The following is a 17,968-nucleotide window of genomic DNA, read 5'->3' on the forward strand; positions in this document are numbered from 1 at the left end:
AAAAGCGAGATCTTATCAGGAACAAATATGAAATAGTAGGAAACAAGCTTGCCTTGGAAACAGGGGCTAATGGAAAAATCAATTGGTTCACAGCCTGGCTTTTACAACCGCAGATAAATGTTTAATCCTTAAGGGTACTCTATACACAGGTGTCATATGGGAGAAACCCATTACGCTCCAGAAAACTGAATGAAAGGGATTCCATGTGGCATATCACACATGCTCTGGACTGTAAGGTCAGGCAATCAAAGAAAACAGTATTTGGAACATAAATGTAAAGGATCAATGCAGCCCTTCTGTCATTTAAAATGACTGTTTTTTTTAACGCTTAATGTGTAATCAGGTTGAGCATAGATCTGCGTGAAACACACGAGGCCTGATACATCATTGTCATGTGATCACACTGAGCGGCGATAATATGCAAAGGTATCAGCAGTCACGTTCGTACCCTGTGGATCTGGCTTTAATGTATTTGACGTGCTTTGTTCCTTACTGGGAAAGTCTCCATCCAGTAGTAAATTGATGGACTCTAGTGTAAAATAAATAAATAAATCAAACTGGAGTTGATTGCTCTGTGTGCTCACACATCTCATCAAAAAGAAATTTCATTCAAAGACAAAATAAAAAAAAGCTATTTGTACACCTGGCCCATATCTAATATATTAAAAATGCATTGCCTCTGTCATTTCTTTTTCTAATTCCATGATTCAACGCAGCTGCCATCACAAGATTTCAATGAATGGACTTAAACATGGCTGTCTTCTTGATCAAAAAGTTTAGGTTGATGGTTGCCCTTTTCACACACTATACTCTTGATTTATGTATTAATAAAGCACTTGTAAATATTCTGGAGACAATTTAAATCCTAAATGGAAGCTTAGGAAGATCAGAAAAGAGACTTTCTTATTTGATGCCTGGCTAAATTGTTCAACAACAACATACTCAACGAGACGCTGGGAAGTTGCCCGTGTATTCAGATGAAGGAAAACTTTCAAAAAAGCTTATTAGCTCTTGCAAGCGGCTCCCACACAGCAAGACTTCCCTCAATGGGCATCCAACAGTAGCTTTAAACCATATAAATACAGAAAGGAGCACCAGAACAAAACAGGATGAAAAAGTCCAAGACCATTTTAATTGTTGGTATAAAAATAAAACGCAAATAAAAACAGCCAACGCAAACCCCAAAACGTGATATTTTATAATGACTTATTTACCAACAATTAAAATGACCTTGTACTCTTTTATCCAGTCTTGGCCTGGTGCTCCTTTCTGTATTTCTATGGTTTAAATAGTTCAATAAGTCATTCATGCAACAAACCGCGAAATGGGCATTGAATACAAAAACTTACTTGCTACAGAAAGGTGAGCCTTTTGACTTAACATGGCACCATATTTGTTCATAGCCAAACACTGGTAAAATCCTTCATCGGAAAACTCTCCTTTCTTTCCCTCCACTTCTTGGATGTACAAGGAACCATTCTTCAAAGTTGAGATCCTTTCATTCTCAGCAATCTTTACACCATTTTTTATCCACGTCAAAGCAATTGGAGGTTCTCCATGAGCTTGACAATCTAAAACCGCGGCATCTTTTCGAGACACTATTGTATCCACAGGTTCTTTCACAAACAAAAGATCGGTAAAACACCAACACCCTGCCAAGGGAAAAATAGAAAAGATTGTGACTATAAATTATAGTAAACATAGCAAATATGTAAGGAAGGAAATTCTTTACATACAAAAGAGCTAAAAAGGTGCATAGCTAAGCCACAGGACCTGATGCAAGATGCTAAATATTCTGTTGTGAACTATTTTTTTTTTCTTTTTGGCAAAAAATTCTGTTCAGCTAATCTTATCGTCCAGGCAGCATAGCCAGGTCGTCCACCTCCTTGTAGATTACAATGAAGTTAAAGCAAATATATTATATGACAAAATGACCTAACAAACTATTAAAACCATATGGTGGGCACCCCTAGGTCAGCACCCTAGGTGCCCCCTATATCATGCTGCTCAGGTATGCAAATATCAACCAAGCTTCCCAGGTGGAGAGCCTACAAAGCCTCCTTGTTGGAGCTTTACTGTGATGAGCAGCCTTACTGGCCAATACAGAAGCCTAGGAAGAGGGTATGGGGCACAGTCAGGCTGTCAACCAGGGAAACTGGGTTATTATTTGCTCTCTGAAGCACCTGAGGTTTAGGTCACCTTTAGCTCAGAAAGGGATACCTGACTTGAGTTGCAGGCATCTGGAGGGGGGACTATGCTCTGTAGTGCCAGTTGATATTTAGTTATTTTTTCATACCAGCTTTGCCTGCAGCTAGGTCTAGGACCTGTTTATGCTGCCTGATAGAGATGGCTGCATTCCAGCTCTACCAGGAAAAACTATTAAATGTAACTCACGCCAGCATGGGCATAGTTTTTTCTTTTTACTATTGGTTTTATGCAATACAGCCTGACCAGGGACCTACCATAGTCAGTGAATGAACCATGAAGGAGCAGTAGCACAGAGACAAGGTCACTCGTGTTGTTTTGGATGGAGTAAGGAATGTCAAGTTTTTTTGCATTTGTTTCCCACAGAGTAGATCAACCTTCACTTCTTGTACTATAGACACAACAGAAAGTAATAGCAAGTTTCACCAAAATAAGGGAAATCCCCTCCCTTAGATTCCCATTTTTTCCTAAAATAAAAAGGATTTCCTTACTTAAAGTCCTGGTAACAATGATCACCAGAACACAGAGAGCATAAATCTCCCGAATGGAGACAAAGACCGCCATAAAAACCTGACAAAGGTTTTCTCCCATCCCCACTCTGTCCAAAACAAAAAGAAAAAAATCTGGCTTACGCACCCTCTAAATGGTGCTTTGTAGAATCTGGCTTTAGTAATAGCTAATACAAACGACACCAAAAAAAAAAAAAAAAATACAAGAAACCTGCAGATATGAAAATTTCTTCTAACAGCTAAACACATTTATGATAAGATTTCCTATCATGGTAGAACAAGTGGCAAAGAAACAAGCAATCACAAATCAGGCACAGACTTTGGCCCCCACGACCCTGAGAATGTTTGCTATTTGTGCTATTCTCATTGCTGTATCACTGTACATAATAGTTGGCTAATTATTGGTAAGGTCAAAACAGATGGTAGATTTCTTCCATTTTGGAGGAGTGATACATTAACTAATGGAACAAAGGACATATTAAAACGAATTACTGTAATCCACACTAACATTGAGGTTCCTTTGTATATTACCAAAAATTCCTATAGACTAATAAAACTGAATAATGAGATAGAATTATGCATTATTAACACATTAACTAAATGTGGTTTCAAAACCATAAACCCCAGAGGTGGGCAGATGACATCATGAACTCTGCCTCAGCCAATCAGAGGAAGCTTTGTATTCAATGAGAAAATACAAAGCCTCCTGAAAATGGCTGAGCAACGCTCAGCTCGACTCCGTTTTGTTTCGGGTGTGGGACAGGAAGTCTCCTACCCACTGCTGAGATACAGCGCTGTATACCGTATGTACAGTCCATAGAGCAGCGAGAGCTGCTTCCTGACTTTGCACTATTCCACACACCTTGCACACTTTATAAACAGAAACAAAATATTGAACAGGTCAGATTTTAAGGGTAGATTTAGGCATCTGTCTAAATCTTCCTTTCCTCTGAAGCCCAAATCATGCTCCAGAGGCTACTGACATGAGGTGAGGAAGCAATGTGATGCCTCCTCACTGCCTGTTTTAACCCCATTTTTGCCATTGTGGGGCATTTGCAGCGCTTCCTAGTTTTCTTGAATGTGTAGCGTTTGGCCGCTCTGCCTTCTGCCGATTGCTACATGCCCGGTAAACACCCTTGTCCGCTGCTTGTTGCAGCTTAAAGCAAAGATCCACCCAAAAGGGGAAGCTCCGCTTATCTGCCTCCTCCCCCCCTCAGCTGCCACATTTGGCACCTTTTGGTGGGGAGCGGGTACCTGGTTTTGACAGGTACCCGTTCCCACTTCCGGCTCAGTTGGCCACGGCACAGTGAGCCAGGAGTTTGGCCCCCTCCTTCTCCCCCCCCCCCACAACCCGACAATTGAGAAAGCACAGTGCAATGCGCTGCACAGTAGGAAACCGCAAGGCTTCACTGCCAGCTTCCCTTAGCCAAGATAGCGGCGGCAACACCCGAGTACTGATTCAAGAATCGGTCCAGGTGAGGACACGACTCAACTGTGCATTTTTGCCATTCCCAAACCACACACCTAAATGCAGTCTAAAAACTGCACTGCAAAACAACACACATATGGAGACACTACATATTTATAACTTAGTGGTTAGCACTTCTGCCTGGCAGCACTAAGGTGGTCGGTTTGAATCCCAATCATGACACTACCTGCATGAAGATTGCATGTTCTCCATGTGCTGGCGTGGGATCTTCTAGGTATTCAATTTTTTCCCAGACGCCAAAGAATTGCACGTAGGTTAAAGGAGAAGTCCTGCCAAATCTTGTTTGGCTGTTTAGGCACCACGTCATCCCGACTACGGAGTCTGGATCTGCCAGGTGCCTTCACTAACACCAGCTCAGCCTCTCAGCAAGCTGCTAGGAGCCTGAGCCAGCCGCCCCCTCCACAGCCCAGTACTCCAGTGAGCATGGAGGGGGAAGAGCAGAGAGCTGTGACTTCTCTTTTAAAGTGGTTGTATACCCGCAAAAGATTTTTTTTTCTTTAAACCTGTAAGGCAAAAGGCATAATGAGCTAGCCGGTCACCGCCGAGAGAGCTGACATTTCCCCTCAGCGTTTCTTCCGGGTTCGTGGCTTCCGGGCGCTGTGAGTGGCCGGAGCCACAATGTCGTCACTCCCGCACATGCTGGACCTTCCCAGCGCATGCGCCGCTTACTTCAGCGGCTGCATGCAAAGTGAATATCTCCTAAACCATACAGATTTAGGAGATATTCATCTTACCTACAGGTAAGCCTTATTAGAGCCTTACCTATAGGTAAAAATATAAAAAAAGGGTATACAACCACTTTAACTGGCTACTGTCTAAAATGGCCCTAGTATGTGTATGTATGAATGTGCGTTAGGGACCTTAGATTGTAAGCTCTTTGAGGGTAGGGACTCATCTGAATGTACAATAAGCATGTAAAGTGCTGGGTAAATTGTCAGCACTAAATAAATATCTGTAATAAATAAATTACATTAGGACTATGTGCACATGGGTTATAGTGTGTTGCAACCATACAACATGAACAAGCCCTAAACGGGCCGTACACACGATCCGAATATTGTACAAAAACAGTCGTCCGAGGAAGGATCGTACGATATTCGGATCGTGTGTACACTACTTTCGACAGCCGATCACGACCGTTCATCCGATATTATTCGATCGGACATACACGAAAATTTTCCTTGTACGATTCCAGATTGTACAATTTTCATGACATGACATCACTTCCAATTTTTTTGTCTGTCGTACGAGAATTTTCGTGACTTTATTTGGCTATTCAATTTCTACTTGCGCCTATTAAGCGAGAACGGTCGTACAATATTCGGAACGTGTGTACGAGACATAAACAAAGTAGAACAGCAACCAGATCAAACTACAGAGCTGCTGGTTGGGGGTTTTTAGGCTTGCTGCAAACTTTCCAGCTATATGGCAAGTCAGCACCTGCGGAGGGGAAAGTTTCCTGTTTTATGGCCGATGCACTCTGTCATATTTGTTTACCAAACACTTGTAAAAGGGGCACTCTTTAAAAAAAGATCAGCACTCCCCAAGTGAGCGTTCGCCATCATTAACACGGAAACAAGAGGGAACTCTCTCTGCTAATTTTACAAGCTTGTCACAGAGATCATAAACAAGGAAAGTCATAAAGGTTTGATTTTTACAAGAAATCATTAACAATCCCTCCCGTCTTTTATAAACTGCCAGGTTTTCTACCCTTGGGGAATTTCCCGTTCTTGCGCACCCTTCTCAGGTCAGCCTTGAAATGATCATTAGTGACAACAGCAAATTTAAATGGCTTGTAATACCTTCTACAGGTCCTCCTGTGTATATTCTTAACATGCATGTAAAAATATTAAGCGCATTATCACTCGATACAAGCCTGGTTAATCCAATTTTTTTTTTCTCGCAGTTGGTTAATGGTTTACACTTTATTAATGTGTCTGCTCTCCTGTAATGTGATACTTAGTAATGTCCCAACTTGCTCAATTTACTTAATTCTTGCATTTCATCCGATACATTTAAGGTTAGGGACAATGCCACTTCCTAATATTTGTGAGTCTTGCTGTTGCATCCCAGTGGGAGAGGGATTAGGGAAGTTTTATATCCACATTTGTGTATTGCTAACTGTTACAGAAATGCGGAACTAATTGGCTGCTTACTGTCTCATGCAGTGGGGATTACTTAATTACCCAATACACATTTTCTTAGCAGTACTTATCTCTCAAGAAAGAAACATGCTTTTTTTACCTAACACAACAATCCCAGTTCCATCACAGCCGGGAGATAAAAAGAAGTCGAAGAATTCAAACAGCCCCGGCCTTAGGACACAATCTCAGCTGCCATGCTCTTTATCAGCACTTCTAATCTCCTTTGTTTTTTGTTTTTTTAGGGTATTAAGGTTTAAGGTGACATATATAAATAGGTTTGGACTCCCCATCAACAATTGATTTTTCAGATGGAGATCAATAGCCCAGCACTGCCAAGCAACTATGTAATCTGATATATTTCACCCAAGATCCTATACTTTGGGTAAACACATCTTGAGCTGTTTCTCCTCTAGCTCCAGAAGTGTGAAATCCATCACAAACAAGCTTTATCTGATCTCAGCCCTATTATGGCACCTTCAATCTCTATACATTCCTTACCGCCTTTCTGGAGTGGCAAAAGTCGTATAATGCACAACTAATGTGGGGACAAAGGACCGATGATCAATGAGGTGTCATCTGCAATTAATAAAACAGCATGTGCCTTTTTCCCAATTCTTGATTATCATTATTATTATTATTATATAGGGTTTCTATAGTGCCAACAGTTTGCGTAGCAGCTTAGACGAGAGACGGTACAGTTACAATACAAGAAGGGATAGGAGGGCCCTGTACGTTGGAGTTTACAATCTAAAAGATTTAGAAAAATAAGTGTTTAACAGATGTACTTCGGGCTCTTGCACGTGGGTGTAGGGTGTATTTGTGATACATTGGAACCAATGCTGCGTAATTCTGCCCATAGACATACATTAAAGAATGGCCCAATTATTCTCAAACAGGGTTCCTCCAGTGTTTGGCTAGGGGTTCCTTGACCTTGGTCACCTGACCTTCCATCTGATGGTGCCTGCATAGTTCCAGGCCCAACGCCACTTGGCAGAGCCAGCAGGATAACTGCAAAAGTGTCATTCTGGCCACTCCTGGGCCACTCCAGGCCATAGATTATGCAATTTTCTTTCCTGCAACCGGGGGTTGCAGGAAAGAATATTGCTTGATTCCCTCATCAACACAATGTTCATGGGGGAATGCCTCCCACTGAGCTATTGTTTTCTCTCGGCGGGAGGAACCGTCCCTGGCGGGAGAACACAGTGATTACTGCTAGCGGCTATAGCCATTGGAAATAATCGCATGCTTAAAATAGGACATGCTGGTTGTACCTAAGTCGATCAATGCATTGACTTGGGTGCAATCATTCGAGATTCAATCCATCTATGGTCGGCCTAACAGGCGCATTCTTCCCATTTACCACCACCACCAAGGGGCATGGCATTTTCTCAAAGACCCCCATGGATTAATGTTACCAGGGGTACTCTGAGATCTGAAAATATGTTCAAGGGTTCCCCTGGGGTACAAGGGTGAGAAATGCTCGAATACATTACACACAGCTATAAACGCATAAATGCCAGTACCTGCATTTTGAAATAGATAAAGGAAAGCAATGAATGCATTTATTAATCCAGGTGTGGTACAAAATAATACAGGGCTTGCGCGTTTTGGCGTGTAGCCTTTGTCAGAATGTATTCATTGCGGAAGATGGAGCTGCCGGCTTTCCCATGTAAATGAATGTACCAGTGTTTACGTATGTATAGGGTATTCTGTAATGTACATCTATGGGCAGAATTGCACAGCTGCTGTGGCTCCTAGGCACTGCAAACACGGGCATATTTTAATCTTTACTGCTATACGCCCTATATACGCCTGAGTGCAAGAGCTCTAAATAACACACATAGGATATTAATAGGATGCTCAATCGGTAACATACAACCAAATATCAGTTATTGATTGATCTCTGTTGATCTCTGTGATGGAGCTCATGCACACTGGCAGAAAGAATCATCTTTGCAGGAGAATGCTGGCAGATGTTCACACAAAGATCATGTATAAAAACGCATGAGCTGGTACAAGTGCTTGTGTTTACACACATATAGATGCATAAATGCCCATATGCGTTTATATGCATAAAAAAAAAAGTTTCTTTCTTCTAGCTTTGTTTTAAAGCCAAGATTTAAAAGTACACATGTGCAAACATACACAAGTATATGTGTTAGCCTATGTGCACATGGACGTAAATACAGCATAACACCCGAGATCCCCAGCTATGGCGTATTTCCATTTTTCTGCATAGTTCTTTTTTCCAAAGGCATATTTCCCCCAAAGAATTGTTGTGGATGAGAGGTGCATTGTGGTGCATTGGTGCACGTTTACATGCATGCCTGTGTGCTGTAATGCAATAATATGCAAACATGTTGCATAAAATCGCACAGCTCTGGAACGCAGCGAAGCACAGCATTCTGATATGACCATGACACGTAAGGGGTTATTTACTAAAACTGGAGCGTGCTAAATCTGGTACAGCTCTGCATAGAAACCAATCAGGGTCCAGGTTTTATTGTCAAAGTTTAATGAACAAGCTGAAAGTGGTTCTGAAGGCTGAAAGTTTTTTACCCTCCTGCATTCTATGCATGAAGGTAAAAAAACCTCCTGTGTGCAGCGGCTCCCCCCAGCCCCCCTAATCCTTACCTGAGCCCCCTCCGATCCAGCGATGTTCACGCTGTATGGGGACTCTCCCTCCTCATTGACTGAGACAGCAACAAGAGCCCATTGGCTCTCACTGCTGTCAATCACAGTTTTTTTTTTTAGAAAATCGGCCAGCTCTATCTGAGCCCGATCCGATCCAGAGATGTACATGAGCGCAGCGGCTCCATTGGACAGATTGGCTCCATTGGCTCCTGCTGCTTTTAATCAAAAGCTGTGACACGGGAGCAGGGGGTGAGCCGAGTCTCGCTGTCTGTGTCAATGGACACAGAAGCAGGACTCGGGAGTGAGCCCTCTTGAGTGGCTTTCCGTCGGGGCACCCGATGAAGAGGAGTGCTGGAGGAGGACCCCAGAAGAAGAGGATCGGGGCTGTTCTGTGCAGAACCATTACACACAGCAGGTAAGTATAGGCATGTTTATTATTAAAAAAAATCAAACATCTAGTATCACTTTAAAGGGGTTGTAAACCCTCATGGTTTTTATACCTTCATGCATTCTATGAAAAAACCTTCTCTCATGCTGCAGCCCCCCAGAGCCCCTGTTTTACTTACTTGAACCCGGGCTTTTTCTCCCCGGGGGACGAGCACACCAGCTCTAGCTGGTGTCTCATGTCCTGATTGGATAGATTGATAGCAGTGCAGCCATTGGCTCCTGCTGTGGTCAATCAAATCCAATGATGCGGGCGCCGGGGGGGGGGGGGGGGGGGGGCTAGTCCAGCATTCATGTCTGTGGACGCAAATTCTGCACTTGGGAGTGCGCCCGCAAGGAATCCCCCTTGGGAGAGCGTTTCTCCTAGGGGGTTGTCTGATGCGGAGAGGAGCCGCGAGAGCCGCCGGAGGACCCCAGAAGACGAGTATCGGTGCTACTCTGTGCAAAACGAACTGCACAGTGGAGGTAAGTATGACATGTTTGTTATTAAAAAAAAAAACATGATCCTTTACAATCACTTTCAGCTTTGACCAGTGGCGGCTGGTGGGTTTTTTTTTTGGGGGGGGGGCAGCAAACAATGCACCCACATTGGTCGGTTGGGTCAATCGCAGTCTGTCAGCCCCGTACTTACCCCATCTATGGCACGGGCAGCATTTCCCCTGTGGGTGGGGGCTCCTCCTGCGTCTCCTCACCTCATGGCGGCCGTGCGTCTCTTCCCTCCTCCTCCTAGGCCAACAGAATCCTTCTCCTTTCAACCCAATCAGGAAATGGGTCTCAAGACCCGGCTCTTGATTGGCTGGGAGGAGAATCAGTGTCACAATAGCAAATATTCATTCACTGTTGTCACACAATTGGGTGGGCTCGGGGTGCCTATTAGAGCCTCAGGCTCTAATCACGTACTTAAAAAAAAAAAAAAAAACCCTGATTAGAATTCATGCGTCCGGCGCCCCGCATGTAGATTAGGGGGCTGGACACATGGATAGTGGGGTGGGCATTATGGGCCACCATTGGCTTTGACAATAAAACCTGGAAGCTGATTGGTTTTTTTTCAGAGCTGCACCAGATTTTGCACTCTCCAATTTTAGTAAATGACCCCCAAGGGCTAAAATGCAGGGGCGTTTAGAGGCAGGAAAAAAAACGCCCCTAGGAGCAGCAGAGAAAACATCCAGTGTGCATGAAGCCTTAACATGAGACATGAATATTTGAATATGAATACTAAGATACCGTAGTAAACACACAATAATACGGGCAGAGGGTAATCACCAATATACGACAACTAAAACGTTTAACAAACACGTGCGCGGATGACTTCAGTCTGCACTGATCTATAATAAATCGACATAAGCACACATGTAATATCTAGAATATCGCCATACCGAATATGAACGCATTTCATTCCATCAAACTTTCTCCATCCATCACATGCTACTTGCCTAATAAATATTGTAGACACAGCCCCGGCTATAATAAAATGAATATTGACTGTCTTCTGCATTTAGCATCTCGCTCATTATTCCTATTTTTGCCAGAGCGGGGATTACCAAAGGCAATCAAGCAAAACAAACTGTCACTAAAACACACATAAATCCATTTCAATGATGCAGAGAGGAAGGAGCGGAGCCTCTGTTTACCATCACGGTCATAATATTATCCACAACACAGCAAAACATGCGGCTACAACCCAAACCAACAAACATTATCATCTGTATACTGAACATTATATACATCTCTGGTGCAGCTGTGCATGGCAGCCAATCAGCTTCTCACTAAGTTTGTTCAGTTAAGCTTGGACAATAAAACCTGGAAGCTGATTGGTTTCTATGCAGAGCTGCACTAGATTTTGCACTCTCCGGTTTTAGTAAATCTCCCCACAATCTCTTCTTGAAGTCCATGGAGGGACACAGGACATAATCTTATAGCAATGGGGGAGGTTATCCTGAAGGTGGCAGTATAACCCGTTGGTATTGGATCTACCATCCCTGTATACCTGGATACACAGGTATCTCAATGGACAAATGACGAATCAATTTCCAAGAAACAGGATTGGAAGATCAACAAGATCGTTTGATACACCATACACGTTAACAATCATTTCAATCTATCTACTTTCATACTATTGGATTCTCGGTCCAGATTGATTAGAATAATTTTGCTGAAAATCGATGAAAGACCCAGCATGTGTCTTTTGGTAATTCATAGAATTGATCATACTGTCCTTTGAAAAATCGTTCAGATTGTTACGTGTATGGCCACCATAAGATTTGATTTCTTGCAGTGGCCATACACACTTTGATTGTATTATCTGATCAATGCAAGACTTGATTGAAACGATTGAACTGCCAAACAGTCAAACTTCCATTCCAAACGATTTAGATCTGATTTGATAAAACTGAGTTGATCGGTCAGGATGGAGAATTGTCGATCGGGCAGCACCGAGATGCTCTATTCATCGATTTGATCATATTCAAATCAATCAGTTTATGAGATTGCATGGTGAAAACTGAGATGTGACTGAATCTTCCAACTATTGATCGAAAATCCATTTCCCTGAGTATGTGTCTTTCTAGCAATCAAATGGGTTGTCGACTAGAGATCTATTATTACCACCGACCGAAAAATAAATCAGTTGTTTATTAAAGCGTTTATGGCCAGCAATAGTCAACAACCAAAATCGATCGATAGGACAAACATGGGGAAGTGGATGCATTTGGGGAAGTAGATTTACCAATAGTTGGATGATACAATCGTAGATTACAAATGGCATCTCTTTTTTTGCACCATCTCATAATCTGATTGATCCTAATGTGATCAAATTTATTAACAAAGCACCTCTGTGCTGCCGATCGATAATATTCCATCCTGACCAACTGACTTGGTTTGATCGAATCCAATCTAGATTGAGTCTAAATCAATCAAAAGTGAAGTTATAACAAATTTGATTGTTTGCCAATTCAATAACTTCGATCAAACTGCATACTGATCGGATAAAGGAATCAAAGCGATCGTGGTCACCATAACAGATCAATTTATTCTTATCAGGAAAGATCAATCAGTAAAGAAATTGATAAGACGCACACAGGGAAGTCGGTTGTTATCGATAGTCAGCAGGTATGTTCGTAAATTACCAATCTCATCTCATTTTCACCACGCAATCTCATGATCTGATCAATCAAAATGTGATCGAATTCGTGAACAAAGCATCTCAGTGCTGCTGATCGAAAATTCTCCACTCTGACTGATCAACTCGGTTTAATCAAATCTGATCTAAACTGATCGGAAATAAAATTATGCAGATTCGATTGCTTGCCAATTTAATAAGTTTGACTGAATTGCACATCAACTGGATAATAAAATCACAGCGAGCTTAGCCACCCTAATAGATCAATATATTCCTATCAGGAGAGATCAATCAGCAAAGAAATTGATAGGATGCACACAGGGAAGCCAATTTCCAGCAAAAGTTGGCAGATATGATCGTAAGTTACCAATCGCATTTCTGTTTTCAACAGGGAAGTGGATGTCGATCAATAGTTGGAAGATTCGACAACAAATTATCAATCACATCTCAGTTTTCACCATGCAATCTCATAATCCGATCAACTGAAACATGATTAAATTCATGAATAAAATTGAAGTGTGCATAGCCCACTGATAGATCAATTTATTCCTATCAGGAGAGATTGATCATTGATCGGAAAAGAAATTGATAGAACACACACACAGGAAAGCCAATTTCCACCAATAGTTGAAAGATACGATCGTAAATTACTAATCTCATCTCTGTTTTTACCATGCAATCTCATAACCTGATCAATCGATATATGATCAAATTTACAAACAAAGCATCTCAGTGTTGCCAATCGATAATTCTCCACCCTGACTGATTGACTCAGTTTGACTGAATCTTAACTAGAGTCCAAATTGATCAGAAGTGAAGTTATGCCAATTCGATTGCTTGCCAATTCAAATATTTTGCTTGAATTGCACATCAATCAGATAATAAAATCAAAGTGTACATGGTTACCGTACAAGATCAAGTTATTCCTATCAGAGAGATCGACTGGAAAATAAATCAATCATTTATAGAAGCATGTTTGGCCACCAATAGCCATCAGTCCATTCAATCGATAGGTCACAGAAAAAGACAATTTCGATTGATAGTTGGAAGATACGATTGCAAGTTATCAATCGCACCTCTGTTTTCACCATGCAATCTCATAATCTGATCGCTAATCTAATCGATCAAACTATAATCAAATTCACGACCAAAGCATCTCAGTGCTGCCAATACTTTCCACTCGGGCTGATTCACTTACTTTTCTGAGCAGATCGGATCAGAAGTAAAGTTATGCCTGTTCGATTGTTAGCCAATTCAATCATTTTGATTGAATTGCATATTGATTGGTTAAATACAAACAAAGCCACCTTTAGGAAATCAGATCTTATGGTGGCCATACATGTAACGATCTAATTGATTGAACGATTCTTCATAGAATAGGACAATATGATCAATTCTATGGATTATCCAAAAGACACATAATGGGTCATCAATCGATCAAATCACACATTGATCATATAAAACAACTGAAGCGTGTACGATCGCCGTCAGTGAATGTGACCCCCACTTTCTTTATTGTCTATATTGTCCCTAGTATGTGTATGTATGAATGTCAGTTGGAGACATTAGATTGTAAGCTCTTGAGAGCAGGGACTGATGTGAATGTTCACTATATATGTAAAGTGCTGCGTAAATTGACAGCATTATATAAATACCTGTAATAAATAAATAAATATAATATGGCCAATGTAAGAAATCTGATCTTAGGGTGGCCATACACGTAACAATCTGAATATTTCTCCATAGAATAGATCAATTCTATGAATGATCAAAAAGACACATTATTGGCTTTCAATCGATCAAATCAAACATGAATCAAATTATACATCTGAAGGCTGTTATGGTCCTGTCAGTGAACTAGAAACCCCAGGTTTCTTTTCATATTCTGTCTATATTGTCCCTATACTGTATGTGTATTCAGATTTAGAATACTTTAATAATCCTATAATAATATGTATATATAAATAATAATAATAATAATATATACTAATAATAATAATATATAATAATAATAATAATAATAATATATACTAATAATAATAATATATAATAATAATAATTTTAATAATATATACTAATAATAATAATATATAATAATAATATATACTAATAATAATAATATATAATAATAATAATAATAATCCTATAATAATATGTATATATAAATAATAATAATAATAATAATAATAATAATAATAATAATATATAATAATAATAATAATCCTATAATAATATGTATATATAAATAATAATAACAATAATAATATATACTAATAATAATATATAATAATAATAATATGTATCCATGTATAATATAAATATAATATATAGTGTGTGTGTGTGTATATATATATATCTATCTGTGTGTGAATGTGAGTTAGGGACCTTAGATTGTAAGCTCTTGAGGGCAGGGACTGATGTAAATGTACAATGTATATGTAAAGCGCTGCGTAAATTGACAGCATTATATAAATACCTGTAATAAATAAACAAACAAATAAATATAATATGACCTCTGTAAGAAAGCAGGTCTTACAGTGACCAGACATGTAACAATCTGACTGATTGAACAATTCTTCATAGAATAGGCCAATATGATCAACTCTACAAATGATCAAAAAGACACATAATGGGCTATCAATCGATCAAATCACACATGGATCAGATAATACAACTGAAGCTCGTACAGTATGTGAATGTGGCCCCTTCTACTAGAAGAAAGCAGATCTTACAGCCGCCATACACGTAACAATCTGATTGATCAAATGTTTCTCCATTGAATAGGTCAGTATGATCAATTCTATGAAGTATCAAAAAAAGATGACATACACTCTGTCATCAATCAATCAAAGTGCACATTGATTGGAGAATAAAATGGAAGTGCACACGGCCAGTGTAATCGATCAGAAAAAAAAATCAGCCAATAACGAAGCCGTGTATGACCACCAATGAATCTATCGGATTTTCTGTCCAGAACGATCGGATTAATGATGATAAAGTGGATGGTGATCCTATGAGGAGCGATGGGATGGGTACATCTATGGTTGAAGTCAGTGAAGAGTCGGGATTTGCATGGTGTCGGTGGGGAGTTGCAGGGACGATGGGATGGGTACATCTATGGTTGGATGGGATAGACGGTGAAGAGTTGGGATTTGGATGCTGTCGGTGGGAGGTTGTAGGGATGATGGGTAAGGAATAGGGAAGGAAAGGACCAGGCAGGCTATGCTCAGTATTGATTGATCAGGATATGCTCAGTATTGATTGATCAGGATATGATCAGTATTGGTCATGATATGCTCAGTATTAATGATCAGGATATGCTCAGTATTGATTGATCAGGAAATGCTCAGAATTGATTGATCAGGATATGATCAGTATTGGTCATGATATGCTCAGTATTGATTGATCAGGATATGCTCAGTATTGATTGATCAGGATATGATCAGAATTGATTGATCAGAATATGCTCAGCATTGATGATCAGGATATGATCAGAATTGATTGATCAGAATATGCTCAGCATTGATGGATCAGGATATGATCAGGATATTGATGATCAGGATATGCTCAGCATTGATGATCAGGATATGCTCAGAATTGATTGATCAGGATATGCTCAGAATTGATTGATCAGAATATGCTCAGCATTGATGGATCATGATATGCTCAGTATTGATGATCATGATATTGATGATCAGGATATGCTCAGAATTGATGTATCAGGATATGATCAGTATTGATTGATCAGGATATGCTCAGAATATGCTTAGCATTGATGATCAGGATATGGTCAGAATTGATGGATCAGGATATGCTCAGTATTGATGATCAGGATATTGATGATCAGGATATGCTCAGCATTGATGATCAGGATATACTCAGTATTGATGATCAGGATATGCTCAGTATTGATGATCAGGATATTGATGATCAGGATATGCTCAGTATTGATGATCAGGATATTGATGATCAGGATATGCTCAGCATTGATGATCAGGATATACTCAGTATTGATGATCAGGATATGCTCAGTATTGATGATCAGGATATTGATGATCAGGATATGCTCAGTATTGATGATCAGGATATTGATGATCAGGATATGCTCAGTATTGATGATCAGGATATTGATGATCAGGATATGCTCAGCATTGATGATCAGGATATACTCAGTATTGATGATCAGGATATGCTCAGATTTGATTGATCAGGATATGCTCAGTATTGATGATCAGGATATGCTCAGTATTGATGATCAGGATATGCTCAGATTTGATTGATCAGGATATACTCAGTATTGATGATCAGGATATGCTCAGATTTGATTGATCAGGATATGCTCAGTATTGATGATCAGGATATTGATGATCAGGATATGCTCAGTATTGATGATCAGGATATTGATGATCAGGATATGCTCAGTATTGATTGATCAGACAGGATATGCTCAGCAGTGATGTATGATGCTATGAGATAGGAAGTCATTCCTGGACAGCAGTGTTGGGGTTCCCCTCCATCCAGCAGAACTTTTCCTCCCCTCCCCCCCCCCCAGCACTCACCTGGCAGGCAGACCAGGACAGCCCAGCACAGCAGTGATCCCAGCACCATCCTTGTCCCCGTACACGGCTCCATTCACCGGCGCTCTGCGGACATACTCCGGCTCTCTCACTCTCTCTATGGCTCCGAACCCTCCGGGACTTTCTTCTTCTTTTTTTTTTTTTTTTTTTTCCTCGAGCTCCTGCGCAAGCACAGGAGGCGGGGGGAGGGCGGGAGCGCGCACAGAGGTGGTGGGGGGGTTGCTGGACACAGCAGGGACAGGGGAGGAGGAGGAGGAGGAGGAGGAGGAGGGGGGGAGGGGAGGCAGCTGAAGGCATGTGCTGTGTGTTGTCACACTGTGTGCTGTGCAGGGCATGGGGTCACCAGTCTGGGGTAACACTGAGTGCCTACAGCTCTCCCTTCCTGTGGGGGGAGGGGGATGCCCTCAAATGCCCCCATTGTGTGTCCCTGACTGCACCCACCAAGGGTTAACCTGGGGAGATGAATGGAGAAAGCTGGACTTAGGGGCTCATTCACATTCCGGGGGTCCTGAATACAGGCAGAAAAAAAAATGCTGCTGCCGGGGGCGCCTGGCCGTGAACAAAGCTTCACGTAGCATTTTTCATAAGCTCAAAAAAAAGATAGAAAAAAAATGCTGATAATAACATTTTTGTACCAGTTTCTAGTAGCATTTTATTTCCATTTTTGCAGCACATGAAAAAAAAAAAAAAAGTAGTAGCATTTAGGAGCATTCATCGTTCAAAAAACACCGCAAAAAACTCTACCATTTTTTTTTCTCCTAGAAGCTGAGGCTCCATGCACACCAGCGTTTTTATAAGCTAAAAAACAACGCTGGAAAAAACGCCGGATAAGAAATGTGGGTAATAGC

General features: G+C 40.9%; 1 protein-coding gene across 1 annotated transcript in view; it reads right to left on the reverse strand.

The window, feature by feature from the left end:
* PRTG (protogenin) overlaps positions 1-17,323 on the reverse strand; it is a 216,754-nt gene extending 199,431 nt beyond the window's left edge. Inside the window, exons 1-2 of the mRNA XM_073618768.1 lie at positions 17,103-17,323; positions 1,350-1,652 (exon numbers count right to left, since the gene is read on the reverse strand). Of these exons, the coding sequence (XP_073474869.1) occupies positions 1,350-1,652; positions 17,103-17,175 (376 nt within the window). The 5' untranslated portion in view covers positions 17,176-17,323. The remainder of the gene's footprint in view (positions 1-1,349; positions 1,653-17,102) is intronic.
* Between the last annotated feature and the right edge of the window lie 645 nt (positions 17,324-17,968).

The sequence above is a fragment of the Aquarana catesbeiana genome, linkage group LG03 (assembly GCF_042186555.1).
Source record: "Aquarana catesbeiana isolate 2022-GZ linkage group LG03, ASM4218655v1, whole genome shotgun sequence".
NCBI classification, from domain to species: Eukaryota; Metazoa; Chordata; class Amphibia; order Anura; family Ranidae; genus Aquarana; species Aquarana catesbeiana.